General features: G+C 40.6%; 1 protein-coding gene across 1 annotated transcript in view; it reads left to right on the forward strand.

Moving 5' to 3' along the window:
- RNF17 (ring finger protein 17) overlaps positions 1-18101 on the forward strand; it is a 158645-nt gene that overhangs the window by 17152 nt on the left and 123392 nt on the right. The window contains exon 2 of the mRNA XM_066254842.1: positions 4174-4268. Coding sequence (XP_066110939.1) covers positions 4174-4268 — 95 coding nt within the window. The remainder of the gene's footprint in view (positions 1-4173; positions 4269-18101) is intronic.

The raw sequence follows: 18101 nt of genomic DNA on the forward strand, positions 1-18101 counted from the left end.
CTTGCCGTAACCTTGCGTTCTGGCAGCTTTGGTTTATCACTCCCTCTATCCCTATATTTTACTGCTCTTCCCTGCAGAAGGAGACCCAGTCACTCCAGGTTTCCCTCTCCACACCCCTCAGACAAAATCCAAACAGCCTTAGCTTCCCATAGTACAGCAAAGAAAAAGAAATCCAGTCACCTCCAGGTTCGTCTCCTCTCCAGAGCATACCATGAATGTGTTATATCTTCTATCCCCTTTTTACCCCATCCACCTTCAGTCCATTGAGTGCATGGATCTTTCAGGTATGCCTGTGAGCCCAGCTGGGATTTCTTTGCTGGTTTATAGTTGTTCAATTTATTGAAGTTTCAAGAGGAGAGATCAGGAGTATCTCTCGTGCCATCACTATTCTGACATCATCTGATTGTTCTTAAATTTAGTTATAACTGCTGTTTGGTCCTGGGAGGAGACAGTGGAATGTTCATCTACCTACTCTGTCACCATCTTCTTATTTTTTCTGAATGCAAGATACTAATTTTTTTTTTTTTGCATTTTTCTGAAGCTGGAAACAGGGAGAGACAGTCAGACAGACTCCCGCATGCGCCCGACCGGGATCCACCCAGCACGCCCACCATGGGGCAATGCTCTGCCCACCAGGGGGCGATGCTCTGCCCATCCTGGGCGTCGCCATGTTGTGACTAGAGCCACTCTAGCACCTGAGGCAGAGGCCACAGAGCCATCCCCAGTGCCCAGGCCATCTTTGCTCCAATGGAGCCTTGGCTGCGGGAGGGGAGGAGAGAGACAGAGAGGAAGGCGCGGCGGAGGGGTGGAGAAGCAAATGGGCGCTTCTCCTGTGTGTCCTGGCCGGGAATCGAACCCGGGTCCTCCGCATGCTAGGTCGACGCTCTACCGCTGAGCCAACTGGCCAGGGCCTGCAAGATACTAATTTTATGTGTGTTAGGCTATATTTTACAGCAGTTTTAGGTTCACGTTGATCTACTAATTTAGATTTTAATAAAGTGAAAACAAGTTCATTTTTTTTTTAAATGAGAGGAAGGGAGATAGACTCCCACATGTGCCCCAACCGAGATCTACCTTGCAAACCAGCCTTGGGCTGATGCTTGAATCAACCGAGCCATCCTCAGTGCCTGAGGCAAATGCTCAGACCAACCAAGCTATCCTCAGCTCCCGGGGCTGACACTTGACAGTTGAGCTACTGGTTACGAGAGGGGAAGTGGGAGAGAAGAGGGGAGGGTGGGAAGAAATGCAAGTAGTCGCTTCTCATGTGTGCCTCGACAGGGTTTTGAACCCAGGACGTCTGCATACCAGGCTGAGTATCCACTGAGCAAACCAGCCAGGGACTCAAATTACTTTCATGTAATTTAGAATGTTGAGTGCTCTGTCTCTGATAGGGATGAGTGATTGAGTTTCAACTCCTGAAATTTTTGAAAAGTCTTGTTGTGACCCTGTGTAACTGTTTAATATCTGTACTTTCAAAGTAAGTCATGCCACTGGTTTTCCTAATCCCTCCAGTTGGGAGACATAAACTTGTGTGGAGAGTTAGTGGTTGTGTTTCCTGGTAGAGACCACCTTTCTCCTAATCTGGGTTTTGATTGTGACTGTTCATAGAAAATCTCTACTGTTTGAAGGAAATAAGTGTTACAAAATAAAGTCTTAGAACACAGTCTTTTAAAAGAAATCACTGGTTCTTCTATGCATTGTGTATGCTTGGTAATACTCAGTTGGAAAGGTGGTGGTCATGCATTCATAATTGTGCAATTTCCCATTTTTAATTTTCCCACAAGTGTTGACTTGTACAATATAAAGAATTTTATAAAGACAAAAAGTTAAACAGTTTTGATTTCTTTAGTAGTGTCTCTGGAATTCAAATAGTGTTTTAAAAGTTAGCTTAGGGCCTGACCTGTGGTGGCGCAGTGGATAAAGCATCGACCTGGAAATGCTGAGGTCGCTGGTTCGAAACCCTGGGCTTGCCTGCTCAAGGTACATATGGGATGCTTCCTGCTCCTCCCCCCTTCTCTCTCTCTCTCTCTCTCTCTCTCTCTCTCTCTCTCTCTCTCTCCTCTCTTCTCTCTTTCTCCTTTCTAAAATGAATAAAAAGGCCCTGGTGGGTTGGCTCAGCGGTAGAGCGTCGGCCTAGCGTGCAGAGGACCCGGGTTCGATTCCCGGCCAGGGCACACAGGAGAAGCGCCCATTTGCTTCTCCACCCCTCCGCCGCGCTTTCCTCTCTGTCTCTCTCTTCCCCTCCCGCAGCCAAGGCTCCATTGGAGCAAAGATGGCCCGGGCGCTGGGGATGGCTCTGTGGCCTCTGCCTCAGGCTCTAGAGTGGCTCTGGTCGCAACATGGCGATGCCCAGGATGGGCAGAGCATCGCCCCCTGGTGGACAGAGCGTCGCCCCATGGTGGGCGTGCCGGGTGGATCCCGGTCAGGCGCATGCGGGAGTCTGTCTGACTGTCTCTCCCTGTTTCCAGCTTCAGAAAAATGAAAAAAAAAAAAATAATAAAATAAAATAAAATGAATAAAAAAAAGTTAGCTTAGTTCTAAGCAAGTCTTAGATACATCAGTTGGCTTAAAAATTAAAGGCTTTTTAGTAAAAAATGTCATTATTTATCACCAAGAACCCTATTTTGCTAATAAAAGATGACTGATTTTATCTAGTTTCTCTTTCCCTTTTTGTCTTTCAGTCTTTTTTAAATGACATCCTTTTGAAGTTACGTAGCTTAAAGGATGCTTGTTATGATAAATTTCATATTCTATATAGTGTTAAAATGTTAATAAGTTTTCTACTAAGATTTTGGTATTTCCACTCACAAATACTAGGCTTGTGAAAATGATCTTTATGCTTGTGCGTGTAACAAGTGGTAGCATCTGACTTCTGTCCTTGCCAGCGTCTTATTCAGTGTTTTCTAACTGCCAGCCCACAGACTGGTCCACCAGAAATTTCATGCCAGTCTGTGAAAGAGTTAACTATCCTGATGTTGTATGAAGATTATAGACACAATGATTTTAGTTTAATTTGCTTATGCTCAGGGTGATTTTGTTACAGAACAAGCTGGTGTTTGAGTTGCCCATTGCCACTGAGTCACAGAACCAGGGTCCAAGTGTTATAAAAAGTATCTTTTATTCAAAATGCCAGCAACTCGAGAAGACAGGAGACCCATGTCCAAAAGAACTGCCTCCACACTCCAGGTTTTGTTTTTGTAGGTTTCAGGGGCTATTAGTAATGGTGTAAGACACAGTCCATGCAGTTAGTCACACAGACAAGAGGGAGGTGGGAGATGGGTCTGCTGGAGTGCCTCCCTGAAACGTCCTTCTGACACTGCTACAGGTCTATCTGGTGTCCTTGGCAATGCTCCAGGATGTCTGGGGTCTGGCACCTCTGGGAGCCTTCTGCAGGAAAACTCCCTGTATTTCTTAGGCAACAAACTAAAGATTAAGTTTTGTGAACTAAGCCTTTAGTTATCTATAGTGCCTTAACTCCTTATAGGAAATTCTGTGACTCGGTCCTTACAATAAATTATTGTAATTTAACTCCTTACAATTTCTGCCTTATTGGTCCCCAAAATAAATCCTATTTTCACCAATCCTCAGTGTAAAAAGGTTGAAGACTACTGTTTAGATCATTGTAAGAGCAGGGTCTTGTCAGTATCTCATATCTGCCCTCCCAGTCTGCTTATATTTCCCAGGATAGGAAATATAAATTAGTAGAGGGCAGAATGATCAAGTAGAAAGAACATTGCACTTGGAAACAGAACTAGGCTGAATCTGGATTATACCATTTAGTTAGCCATATCACCAAAATATTTTTCAATCTTCAGATTGACTATAACATTCCCAGTGTACTTAGCCATGATGTTTACACCCAGCCAATGAGATATGTCAGAGCACTTTGTATGATTATTATAAGATATGGCAAATTGAAAGTTTCATAGGTGCCAAAAACTACTTAAATTAATGCAACGAATATTACCTAGCTCTACCTGGTTTTTCTTCTGATGTTTCTCTCTTCTCCTGACTTGTATAGGTTCTCCTGAGTTTTGTTTAGTAAGTTGTTCATTTCTAACTAACTTTGTTATCTTTTCCTATACAAGAGAATCCCCTTTAACTTCCCCCTCTGATTAATACTGCATACTGTTAACAAACTGTGAAAAGATTAATTCATAATGTCATCAATAGGTCACCTCCATGAACTTCAGTGTGGACATGCTTTTTGTGAACTATGCTTATTAGTAACTGAAGAATACAAAACAATTATATGCCCTGCTTGTGAGGTAAGTTTTATCATTTTTTTTACAATTTTATTAATTTTAATGGGGTGACATTAATAAATCTATGTACCCATTGATAATGCGTAAATATGTTCAAAGAAAACATCACCCAAAGTCAAATTGTCCTTCGTCACCTTCTATCTAGTTTTCTTTGTGCCCCTCCCTCCCCTCCCTTCCCCCCTCTCTCTCTCCCCCCCCCCCCATAACCACCACACTCTTGTCCATGTCTCTTAGTCTCGTTTTTATGTCCCACCTATGTATGGAATCATGCAGTTCTTAGTTTTTTCTGATTTACTTATTTCACTCAGTATAATGTTATCAAGATCCATCTATTTTGTTGTAAATGATCCGATATTATCATTTCTTATGGCTGAGTAGTATTCCATAGTATATATGTACCACATCTTCTTTATCCAGTCATCTATTGAAGGGCTTTTTGGTTGTTTCCATGTCTTGGCCACTGTGAACAATGCTGCAGTGAATATGGGGCTGCATGTGTCTTTATGTACCAATGTCTCTGAGTTTGGGGGGTATATACCCAGTAGAGGGATTGCTGGGTCATATGGTAGTTCTATTTTTAGTTTTTTGAGGAAGAAAGTTTTACTTTCTTCCATAATGGTTGTATTCATCTTTCATACTGAATACATTACAACCTAATGTTAAATGTAAACATGTTAGAGAAATAAAACATACTTTTTTTTTTTTTTTTTACAGAGACGGAGAGTGAGTCAGAGAGAGGGATAGACAGACAGGAACCGAGGGAGATGAGAAGCATCATTAGTTTTTCATTGCGCATTGCAGCACCTTAGTTGTTTATTGATTGCTTTCTCAGATGTGCCTTGACCACGGGCCTTCAGCAGACCGAGTAACCCCTTGCTGGAGCCAGCAATCTTGGGTTCAAGCTGGTGAACTTTTTGCTCAAACCAGATGAGCCCGTGCTCAAGCTGGCAACTTCTGGGTCTCGAACCCGAGTCCTCTGCATCCCAGTCTGACGCTCTATCCACTGCGCCACCGCCTGGTCAGGCAAACATACTTCTGATTAGAAACTTTACTTGCATTTTTACTGCTGAGTCTTTAAGCCAAGAAGCCAGCAAAATATAGAGCTTTTCCCATCCAGTCTATAATTGTTCAAAGTGATCAAGAAGAATACAAAGTTAAGGTCATACATTAATCAGCATACATATTTTGACTCTGTGGATAATCAGCTCTATTTATTTTTATTTTAGTGAAGTATACAAATCTTTACCCTCCTTTCCCATACCATTATCATGTGAGCACATTTTGAACACCACCTGCCCCTCAACCTTTGTGTGCCATCAAATTTATTATTGTAGAGATGCCACAGTATTAAAAGAGAAACAGAACCGTGGCCTAACTTCAGAAGCACTAAAAATAGGATAATTGCACTAGGACTAAAATCTGTGGACCCATAATAATGAGAACAAATCAAGGATTTTAAATAAAATTTAGTGAATGTTGTTTGCACTGCTACAAATACAGATGTGGCTTGTTGTATACATACTGCTCACAAAAATTAGAGGATATTTCAAAATGAATATAAAGCAATAAAAAAGCATTTGATTTTTTTTCTTAAACAAGAGCATCAGAAAAGCAAATGACAAGCCAAACAAAGATTGATTATGCAAATGAGATGCAAAAACAACTTCTATTTCATTAGTGAAAATGCACTATACAAAAGGCTGAAAGTACTGGAGTATCTGCACATTCCTTGATCCCCTAATTTTTGTGAGCAGTGTAGTATGTTTCTCAAGAGTTGTGTTAATCTCTAAATTCTTACTGTTCCAGTTGAGAGATCAGATGATGAGGGTTTATATTTACTGTTTTCTATGGCAGCATGGCTGGCAATTACTATGGAGGCAGAAGACCTAGAATACAATCCTAGTTCTATCACACTATGCCCTAATTTTCTTATTCACCTGATGGAAGTAATACCTGCTTTTATCTTATAGGATTGTAAGAGTCAAATCTGAAGTACGTAAAAGTTTTTAGAAGCTTCAACACCATTAAAATAAGTGTTCTAGTAAACCCTTGGTTGCTTAGGTGTGGACCAACTGGTTTGCAGGTTTAACATGGTAAAACACACACACATACACAAATTTGTGAAAGTTTTAATTGTAGCAGAAACCTATAATATTAGAAGACATCTATTTTGGAATTACATACTTTACAAATTAAGGCCTTCATTGTGGGAGATTCTTATTCCCTTTCCTTTCTTCATGGTAGGTTCCTTATGAAGGAAAGTAAAATAAGTCACATTACCGACAATTTTAATCTTTCTATTTCTTTATAACAAGCTTATTGAATTACTCTGTTCCTTTAAAAGATCAGTAAAAATGCATGCAGAGCTTCTTGAGTGATGAACTTGTCATGAATAAAGAAATAAAAACAAGTAGAGGGGTGACCTGTCCATTAAGAGGATGAGTCTAAGAATATGAGATAATGGCCATATTGAATGGAGGGAGAATAGGAGAGACATCTATGTTTAATCTGCTTAAGATATGACCTGTCTTCTTTTTCTTCATTGCAGTTAGAGGAATGAATGGTTTTCAAGGTTCAGCATCTGCTGTGTGTTTCTGTAGAAAGGAAATAAAAGGGATAAGTGTTTTTCCTCTTCACAGGCAAGGCCTATGGCTGTCTCTCTGCTAGTTGACACTGCTTCTCTGGATGATGATGTTCAGATATGAATGCTCTGTTTGTGACAGGCATTTAAGCTTTGGGTCCCTTATGGGGTGCTTGCCTTCTTTCAACTTCTCCATTGGAGGTTGGGTAGATTTTCCCTGTCCAAAGCCTGTATATATTACTTTAAAATATTCTAAAAAGGTTTATTCTTTCAGTTTATTTTTTCCATTATTTATCTATATCTAAAACTTTAAGCTATACATGTTTTCTATCTTCTCTTATTAATTCTGCATTTTATTCCATAATTAACAATGTATGTACCATTTTATTTACAATTATCTTGATTCATAAAATTTGCTTTGTTAAATACCATTTTGTTCAGTGATCCACCTAAAAAAGCTCTCTAAGGAATCCTTCCTGTTTGTTAATGATAATGTTGTGTCCTGTGGAAACTAGAAGGGAAAAAATCAATTACATTTGCTTTCAAAGAACATGTAATCAATTTGAGGGGAAAAAAATAACACTCTTGGGAGTAATTTCAGTATAATACGAGACCTTAAAAATAGAAGAGTTAATATTGTAAAAATTAAGAGAAAGGGCAAAAGGCAAAGTTTTATAAAGATTACAACACTATTTACCCAATAAATAGTGTGCAAGTTTTAAGAATAAAGTGGTGAATAGGTAACTAAGAAGTCATGTTAAATGAGTGTGATGAGTTAGTTTTAAGATTAAGTATTAAAAACACTTTGCTACATGGCCCTGGCCGGTTGGCTCAGTGGTAGAGCATCGGCCTGGCGTGTGGGAGTCCCAGGTACGATTCCCAGCCAGGGCACCCATCTGCTTCTCCACCCCTCCCCCTCTCCTTCCTCTCTGTCTCTCTCTTCCCCTCCCGCAGCCAAGGCTCCATTGGAGCAAAGATGACCCGGGTGCTGAGGATGGCTCCATGGGCTCTGCCTCAGGCGCTAGAATGACTCTGATTGCGGCAGAGCTACGCTCCAGATGAGCAGAGCATTGCCCCCTGGTGGGCATGCCGGGTGGATCCCGGTCGGCGTGCGGGAGTCTGTCTGACTGCCTCCCCGTTTCCAAATTCAGAAAAAAAACACAAAACTTTGTTACAACTTTACAGGGTCTGAGTCTAATACAAGGGGTCCTCAGGTTCTGTTCCTACGACAGTGATGTAACCCGAATTTTGGTGTAATTTGAAACACACCCTAGCCTAAGTTACTTACATATCCTAACACAGTTGTAAAATCATAATCTAGTCTAGAACATGAAAACACAACTAAGCCACAGAAAAAGGAAAAGGACATAAATATACTGTATTATAGTGTAGTAACATAAAAAATGACAAAAAAAAAATGTGTAAAAAAATAAAATCCTTACCAGCTTTGCAATGGGTGTGCACAAGAGGAAGGCACTGCAGGACTTAAGAAAAAACACACAAGACACAATATAAAGAAAAGATGGGTACAGGAGACTCCCAGCTTCTAGGACTGAGCCCAGATCTCTACAGCCTCATTGTATTTATTCATTTCTTTAATCAACAAGCAAATTAGCAGAGCATGGGGTCAGGTGCAGAGGATGACTAACTAAAGCCTTTCAGAAATGCAGGAAACGGCTATAGGGGATCAGCTGCTTCCTTTAAACAATCATATCAGTGCTTGCCAGGCCAGCAGTCTACCCATGCAGGACTTGGCGTTTGAAAGTCCGGACATAAGACTTATTTCAGGGCAGCATTCCGATCTCCAGCCATTTTCCTACAATTCCAGTGTTTGGCTTTCACACTGGAAGGGGCATTGCAAGGTGGGAGAAAGTGACTGATTGGGAGGAGGAAGCCGGAGAGGCATAAGAACCTGCAGAAGGTGCTAGAGAAACTGAGTCATGTGAATCAGGATGGGCAGGAAACAGTGAAAGATGATTCTACCTGTACTATGGGTGTTTCATCTTGAGAAGCAGCTGATGTAGAGGGTACAGGATCTGATGCAGGCCTCTCTACCTTCTTAAAGAATTGTTTCAGGCCAGTCTGGAAGTTTGATGACTTCTCTTCCGAAGTCTGCCTATAGCATTAAAGGCATCCATAACAGCTCTGTAGACCTTACTAAATCTGTCATCGCTGGAGTCCTCAGCCTGAAATTTTGCAAACCCATCTTCTACCATAGAAATACATTCTTGGTAGTTAATGCCTTCGGTTCTGAGGTTTCTATCTCTTCCTTGTCAGCTTCTGCTGAATGAGGTCCTCAGCAGACAGTTCCTCTCCATGGGATGCCAGAAGCTCTGTGACATCCTCAGCCTCCACCTCCAAATTAAGCTGTTTACCCATGGCAACAACTGTCTGTGTTACAGCCTCCACTGACTCCTCAAAGCCATGGAAGTCATACACAAACTGGGGACACAGTTTGTTCCACACACTAAGTTTGTTCGCCATCTCAACTTTTTAAAGTGTTTATGGGAGTGAGGGTCGTAAACTTGACACGTCATATGTTAAGACTGTTGTAACCCAAGGGCCCCCTGTATATGGCTGGCTACATAGTTAAGACAATGGACTAGTTCCTGTGGTTGTAATGGAAGATCCCTGACTGATTCAGTCTTGTGGTGGATAAAGAGTATGTGAAAGGGAAGGAGCAGGCAGCCGGAACTGTTTCTGGTCACATTCATTCTGTTTTAATATGTAAACAGACAAATAAATTTACAAGAACAGTAATTTTTGCCTTTTTTGGCAAATGATTTCATGTTCAATGGTTTTAGATCACTATATTGTATTACTTTGGATAACATCTATACAAATCTTTATGGTGTGTTTGCAAATATTGATTTTAATTTTAGTGTTGTGATAAATCTGTTTTCTGTCATCTTGACTAGTTCTAACTTTCTTTAGGAGACATGTGACTTGTTCCATCCTTTCCTCCTTTTCTCCTCTCTCTGATGCTACTAGCAATGGACTGTATTCAGATTCATTAGATGCACTTAAGCTGATAGCTATTTATGTATATACCCGTATTCCCCCATGTATAAGACGTACCTTAATTTTGGGGCCGAAATTTGAAAAAGAAAGTATTACATAAAGTTACTTAACTCAAGTTTTATTCATCATAAAATTCATACAACTCCTCATCACTGTCTAAACTCCCATCCATTAGTTTGTCCTCATCTGTGTCTAATGACGAATCACTGTCTTCAACAATGAATGCAAAAACAAGCACAAAAAAAAAAATCAGGAAACACGCCTGACCAGGCAATGGCTCAATGTGATAGATCATCAGACTGGGATGCGGAGGACCCAGGTTCGAGACCCTGAGGTCGCCAACTTGAGCACAGGTTCATCTGGTTTGAGCAAAGCTCACCAGCTTGGACCCAAGGTTGCTGACTTGAGCAAGTGGTTACTCAGTCTGCAGAAGGCCCATCCATGGTCAAGGCACATATAAGAAAGCAATCAATGAACAACTAAGGTGTTGCAACAAAAAACAACTGATGATTGATGCTTCTCATCTCTCTTTGTTCCTGTCTGTCCGTCCCTATCTATTCCTCTCTCTGACTCTCTGTCTCTGTAAAAAAAAAAAAAAAAAAAAGGCAGGAAATGCAAGTAAAAAATCTATAAGCACTGTATAAGGCACACCCAGGTTTTAGACCTCAAATTTTTTGGAAAAGGGCGCATCTTATACATGAGGAAATACAGTGTGTGTGTGTGTTTGTGTGTCAGTGAGACAGACTTCCACTTGCACCCTGACTGTGATCCACCCAGCAATCCCCTCTGGGGCTGATTCTTGAATCAATGCCTGAGGCCGACTCTCAAACCAGTTGAGCCACTGGCTGGAGACGGGAAGAGAGAAAGAAGTGAGAGTGGGAGAGGAAGAGAAGCACAGGGTTGCTTCTATGTGCCCTGACCGGGGATCAAACCCAGGAAGTCTGTACACTGGGCCAACGCTCTATGCACTGAGCAAACTGGCTAGGGCCTTATTGCTATTTAAAGGAGTCCTTTGAGAAACCTCTCTGAAATTGTTATCATTCTTATTAATTTTTATAGTTTAGACTTTTGCTGATACCTAGTATTTATTTAGAATGAGAGAGAATGGAAGAATCTAGTCTAAATTAGTGAAAAGTATGAATTTATAGAATAAAGGAAAAGTTTATTATTTTTTATTTCTGTTTATGTTTTAAAAAGTATGTGCTGTATAAGGATTTAAGTAGCTGTATTTGCATTAGACTTATATTTATAATTTATCTTTAATGTTTAAGGTTGTAGTACTCCAACCTGCTGGGAACTACCGGTGTCACGTGGAAAAAACCTACTCAAGATACAAACTTATGTCAAGAGGAAGAGTGAGGGAGGCATACCAAGGGAGGCAAGAGAGAGACCTCCTGAATCTCCTCCTCCCTTAGCTTTTATTATCAGAAGCAGAACAGAGGTAACAGGATTACAAGGGAGGGAGATCAGATGACAAGGGGAAGAATGATTAATGGCCCTTTGCGGATATGGAGAAAGGGCTAAATTGATCAGAACATTCTTTTCTTTTGCTAATTAACAAGCACAAAGGAAGGGGCAATCCAGATCCTCTAGGCTAATTTTCTAAAGCCTGTTCACATGCATTCCTTTGTGTCTGCACAAAGGTCACCCACTCACATGGTGTTTGCATCCAAGAGACATTCATTCAGGGCTTTTAAGTTCCCCAATCCAAGGCATAGAGGGTTCATGGTTAAATGGGTGATTCCCTACAGAAAGTCATGCTGATTATTTCAAACTTAAGCCTAAAATGATTCCCTTTAGGACTAAGGGAATATATTTATTCTTATTTTTGAGTTTGGATGAATATCCTGGATTTATCTACCAGTCTTTATCTTTGTTTTGTGGGGGTTTTTTTTTTTCAACACAAATACAGATTATTTTTATTTTTGTTTGTTTTTGTGTTTTTCAAAGTTAGAAGCAGGGGAGAGGCAGACAGACAGACTCCCACATGCACACGACAGGGATCCACCTGGCATGCCCGAGGGGGCGATGCTCGGCTCATCTGGGGCATTGCTCCATTGCAACTGGAGCCATTCTAGAGCCTGAGGCGGAGGCCATGGAGCCATCCTCAGCACCCAGGCCACCTTTGCCAATGGAGACTTGGCTGCAGGAGGGGAAGAGAGAAATAGAGAGAAAGGAGAGGGGGAAGGGTGGATGTAGGGCCAGTAGGCATGGCCACCATCACAGCCGCCTGGCCTGTGCTGATTCACATTTGATTTGGACAGACGGTAATGAAACAACAGAGCCAGGAACTGGTGGGCCATTAGCTTTAATCTTAGCTTGCACCCAGCGGGCAAGAAATACACACAGTGGGAAAACACTTTCCTTTCCATTCAGGGCTCCCAAAGCCACTGACTTATCCAAGTTTCCTAGAATCAAAGATTTCTACCTCACCAGTGTTGTAAAGTAGCTAAATCCACAAATCTGGGGGTGTTCATAGAGGCACGTAGTCCAAATAAGTTTTTGAAAAGTTTTATTAAAGGAGGAAATTTATTAAATATCCCGGCTGCAAAAAAAAAAAAAAAAAAAAAAAAAAAAAAATATATATATATCCCAGCTGCATATGGCTGACACAGGGCAACAGACCCAAATTGTGCAGCCCCCAAGAATAGTTCAGGGGCTATTTATATACTCCTAATTATACATGGGAGGGAGAAAACCTGACATCACGGCATAAGTTTATATCGTTTGTTTAGAGATACATACATTAATTACATGCTTTCAGGAGGGGAGGGGTGGTTTCCATGGGAACAGATGCCTGCAAATAGTCCATCAGCCCAAGAAAAGATTTAATTCTTTTCTCCCTACACCTGGCTAGCCCTTGACCCTTCCTCCATAGGTATGGGGGAAAGTTAGCGAATCCAAGTCTTCTTCCTTTTTCTGCATTTACAACACAATGCCATCTTGGTCTTATGCTAATCACACAAATGTAAGGATTATTTTAAAAATCTCTCTTTGCATGCCTAGCCCAAACCAATAAAATGTTCTTTAAACTTCCTAAAATATTAATATTAATTCTGTAGCTTTTGGCACCTTACAACATTCCCCACAGATTCTATTTCCTAAGTCAAATCTTTGACTTAATTTACTGATGAGCATAAGGCTGTTGTCTAGGAATATTAACTTATAACATGTAACAGATATTTAACAGACAGCATTAATATCAATACAGTTCACTAAAGAAACGTTACTAATTTCTTATAAACTTCACAAACCTTTGCAATTTACATAAAACTAATTGGCCTTTATAACAATTTACTTTTAGTTAGAACTCTTAATTTTAAAACTCTTAACCTTTAATGACAATTAAGTTGGCTTTCTTTTTACCCTACTTTTCCCTTTCCCCAAAGTTAGATTAAAAGGGAGTCCTTAGTAAGTTTCTTCATGCATTCCCAAACATAAACCAACCAGTTTCCTGTTTGTGGTTGATGCCTTCTTTTTTTGGCATTAGTGGGAGTCATCAGGATCACAGTGTGTGGGTGATGTACTGAATTTGCTAGAAGCACCTCTCCACAGTCCTTTGAATAGTTTGCTGAATAATCTGTAAATCCTGCAAGTACTTAGGAAAGAGTGGTTATGCTTCTTTTATTATTTGATTCATGTATTTTATTTTCCCTGAACCTTTTGGGTGCCTGTAGGCACAATGTAACTTCAAATTAGCTTCTGATTAATACTGAGTTTCTTTCCTACTAGCTTTGAGACTGTAGACACGAATGCAGATCCAATACTAGAATGGACAAGCTAACTTTGGAAGAACCATATATAGCAATTTCCTAACAATTGTCAATTAATTTATTAAAGTCTATTTCTAAATGTTTACCTGAGAAAATTCCTTTCTTCCCTGTTTTTAAATCTTTTCTAATTGGTTTCAAATAAACCTTTGGTAATAAGGGCTCCAAAACCCCACTGATTCTGGGAGACATCTATTCATTTGAATTACTATGTTCTGATTTTGAGGCAGACTGGAAGAATATACAATTAACAATAAAATTCAAATAGCTAACGTTAACAAATACTATAACAAGCATCTTAATACAATAAAGTGACTAAAGCCTACTAGATTATTAAACAAAAATAAAATTCTAACTAATATAACAAGATTCAAAATAAAATTCTTACAGTCACAAATGTTCTTAACATGTTAACATAATTTCACTGTCTATGTTGACATTCTCATTGCTTTATATTATTTGCCAATGTAACTTAATTTCACTTTAGTCTGAGAAATGTCCTAAAGAACAGGAGTTACACATATTCAGGAAAAGTCCACAATCCATTGGAGTTGTGGTCATATTCTGCACTTTATGGCTAGAGTTAAAGTCCTAGTGATCATTGCTTCTAGTTGGAATTAGGAGCCAGTTCTAGCCTACAGTAGGCATGGGGCATTGAGACAAGAGGAATAAAGGAGACACTATACATTAAATAAAGCAACAAAATCAGACTGTCAATACCCACAGTAGAGATCTTCGAGGGATAAATAAAACTCAAATATTCAGGCAAGGCATAGTAAATGGCCCTTGTTTTCATAAGAAATGAGATCAGTTTACCTGCTACTTGGAAGAAACACCTTAGACTCATGAACGATGTTGTGAGATGGGGCCAATGGCTGGCCTTGGGCACCTTTTAGCCTTCAGTGGCAATTTCCAGTATTCTGGGCAAGGTCAGGTCACAGGTAGCTGGATAAGGGCTAGAAGAGACTGAACCCTCCCTCTGTGGAGCAAAGGGGGAAGCAGCTTACCTTTTCGTGTCCCTTTTTCCACAGCAAAGATGTGTCCTCTAGTGGGGCCAAGAAGCCTGGCAGGCCTCAGTTCAATGACCTTTCTTTCCACTCTTGAAGTAGAGCCCTGATGGAATCCTATGAAGCCCTTTGGGACGCTGGAGCCTTTAAGATCATATGCCAAAAGCTGGTATTTCCTGACCTCTTTTGGGCCTGTTTGCTTTTTCTGTTATTACCTTGGTCATTATAGACCTTAAAAGCCATGCTCAGCCTGACCAGGCGGTGACACAGTGATACAGCATTGAACTGGGATGCGTAGGACCCAGGTTCGAGACCCCGAGGTCGCCAGCTTGAGTGCGGGTTCATCTGGTTTGAGCAAAGCTCACCAGCTTGGACCCAAGGTTGCTGGCTTGAGCAAAGGGTACTCAGTCTGCTGTAGCCCCACAGTCAAGGCACATATGAGAAAGCAATCAATGAACAACTAATGTGTCACAATGAAAAACTAATGATTGATGCTTCTTATCTCTCTCCGTTCCTGTCTGTCTGTCCCTGTCTATTCCTCTCTCTGACTCTGTCTTGGTAAAAAAAAAAAAAGAAAAGAAAAGAAAAGCCATGCTCAGATCTCACTGAGGGACTTGAGTGTCCTTTTTGTCTATATAAACTCTTGGAAAAGGACAAAAACAGCATTAGTAGCTAGATTAAATTAACAAAAACAAGTTTTTGGTGTCTCCTTTAGAATTCCAGAGTCTCTTTGCTGCTAAATAGTTCAGTACATTAGCATTCAAAATAAATTTCAACAAAAGCATGATAAAAATAGATTCACAAGAGTTCCAGGACATAATAATAAACTAAGTATTACATAAAAAGACATTATTAAAAATTTCTAATATTTAAACTAAGATTCTAATAGGGCTATAAAAAAGCAAATAAAGAATTTAAAAAAGGCCTTTAGAATAACACATACATTTTAACATGGAAAATACTGTTTTATACAATAAGGAATTCTTGGTATAAACTACCCAGTAGGCAAAGAGATATTAACTTTCTTTTGACCTACAGTAATTTACACTATTGAATCAATCATGAGGGGCGGGATGGATGCCTGAGGGGGGAAGCAGACTCCAAGAACTGAGAGCTGGCCACTTTTACCCCTTTTCTTCTTTTCCTTCTTTACACAACAGTGGGGAAACAATAAGTCACTACTCCTAACCCAGTGGTCGGAAAAGCTGTTAGTTAATAGAGCCAATTACTAACAGTACAATAACTGAATTTTCTTTTAAGATCAAATTTTAGATTTAAACTATATATGTAGGCACCTTCCCTGTTGAGGCATCGCCCACACTTGGCATTTCATTGGAGAGCTATACCTAAGAGGGCAAAAAAGCCTTTTGTGGCCCACAAGCTGTTTGTGAATGGCAGCTTGTCGGCCAGAGTTCTTAGGGAAGGGGAAAAGGAAGAGACATTCAATGTGTTTGTCCCTCTTTGCACAACTTGAGGGCTGACTTGAACCCCAGCCTGGCCAAGCGGTGAGGATACGGGCTCAGTCCCAAAGCAGCATTCTCTCAGGACTTCCATTTCCTTCTCTTTTGTTGCCAAATTAGGGACACGGTTGTCATGGGAGAGGTGGCATGGACGGGCGGGCTTTTGGACCTTGCCTTTCCAAAAGCTAAGCTGACTTTTATTCCCTCTCCTGGCATCTGTCTAACTTAATTTCTTATAATTGATAGATATGTGTATTCCAAACTACCCTCTTGATGTTCCGTTTATATGTCAGACCTCACCCTTACTGGACTATCGCCCCTGAGACAGAGGAATTCCAAAAAGCTGACAAGCCACCCCAAGGAGGGGCTCCGGACATACCAGGACTTTTGATTCAACACCCACATGCTCGAAGCCCTCCAAGGAGGAGCATTCCGGACATACCAGGACTGTTGCCTCAGTATCCCCTCAGGCTCTCCCAAACACTATATAACTCTTCCCTAGTCTGTAACTGGTGCTTTTCTCCCCGGAGAAGTGCCTGGCAGGGTTCCTTTCTTCCTTTCAATAAAGCCTGTTACTCTGGTCTTTTGGACTCCCATGGATTCCAACAATAAAAGCAGCAAATAAAATATAATTTTTATAAATTTACCTTTCTAATAATGGGCTGCTTTTAGCCTATATGAGGTTTCCAATTTTTCTTGTAATTCCCTGAAAAGTCCCCCCCCCCCTTTTTTTGTACTATTATGGCTAAAACAGTGGGTCTCTCCCATGAATCCCATGCCTCCCACATTAGATAACAACTATATGCCACAGGAAGAAACTGGGGAAGGGTAGGGGAAACTTAGAGGGGACCCTACACCCGCTTTGGTCCCATGGGATAGAGTCAGAACCCTTATATAATTTCCTATACATCAGTGCAAGGCAACAGCCACTATTCTAAACCCACAGAGGGCTTATTTTTAATTTTATTCCCTATAATCCTATTACTCATGCTTTTTTCACTCCTTCCGGAGTAGTAATTTAATTTAAGAAACCACCAATTAACTTGCAAGGTCCACACCTACAGCTTGTTAATTTTTAAATCCTTTTTACCTGGTCTTGTTTTCTTTTTTATATATTTTTCTAAAGCAAAGTTCCAACTTAATACTATTCTTGTATTTTCCAAATGGTTAAAACTTCTTTTGGTCCGTAGGTGGAAATTTGAAACTAGTTTCCATTCTATATTTTTAGTTACCTTATCCTTATTTTATTGCCTTTCCTGTCCTACACACACACAGCTGGCTGAATCCTAGCCTAACCATGCGCCTGGAGGCAGCGGGCTGGCGGGCTGTTTACTATTTGCCTGCCGCTTGGGTGCAGCATGATGGTGGAGACTGGAGAACCATGGAGAGGGGAGAGACCATGCCTACATCTGCCTCTCCTCGGCTGCGGCCCAGCTCGGTTTTTCTCTTACTCAGACTGCTTATTTGCTAGTCCTTCAGCTTTTGAGGATGGAGGAACACTTTCAATTTGTGGACTCCGCTCTTCTCTCTTCCCCGTGGCTGCTTGTAATATGGGACATTTAATTTTCCAATGTCCATTTTCCTTACAATATGCGCATTGATTTTTTTCTAGCTTAGTCCTATTTTTTCTTGAATTCCTTCTTTTTCCTTTCTCATTTTTTTCTTCCCTCTTTCCTTTGACAGAATCTACATTAACCTTTTTATAATCCTTCTCAAGGGTAGCTATGTCTCCTTCCTCCTCCCGAGGGTCCCTTATCTTCAGATGGAATGCTGCTCCTATTGCTTTAGTTACTCTTTTTTCCTGTTTTTTACTCAAATTTTGCATGACTAAGAAGATGTGGCACCGGCTGTGTATCGAGCATGTTTTAAGCCACTGTAGTGGATTCATTATTAAATTTAACCACCGATCAATGTATGGAAACTGATTGGGACAACCTGGGTTCCCAATTACTATATTCCAGACTGCCCTTATTATCCAGGGATTAGAATTCCCAGTT

This window comes from Saccopteryx bilineata, chromosome 2 (assembly GCF_036850765.1).
Source record: "Saccopteryx bilineata isolate mSacBil1 chromosome 2, mSacBil1_pri_phased_curated, whole genome shotgun sequence".
NCBI lineage: Eukaryota > Metazoa > Chordata > Mammalia > Chiroptera > Emballonuridae > Saccopteryx > Saccopteryx bilineata.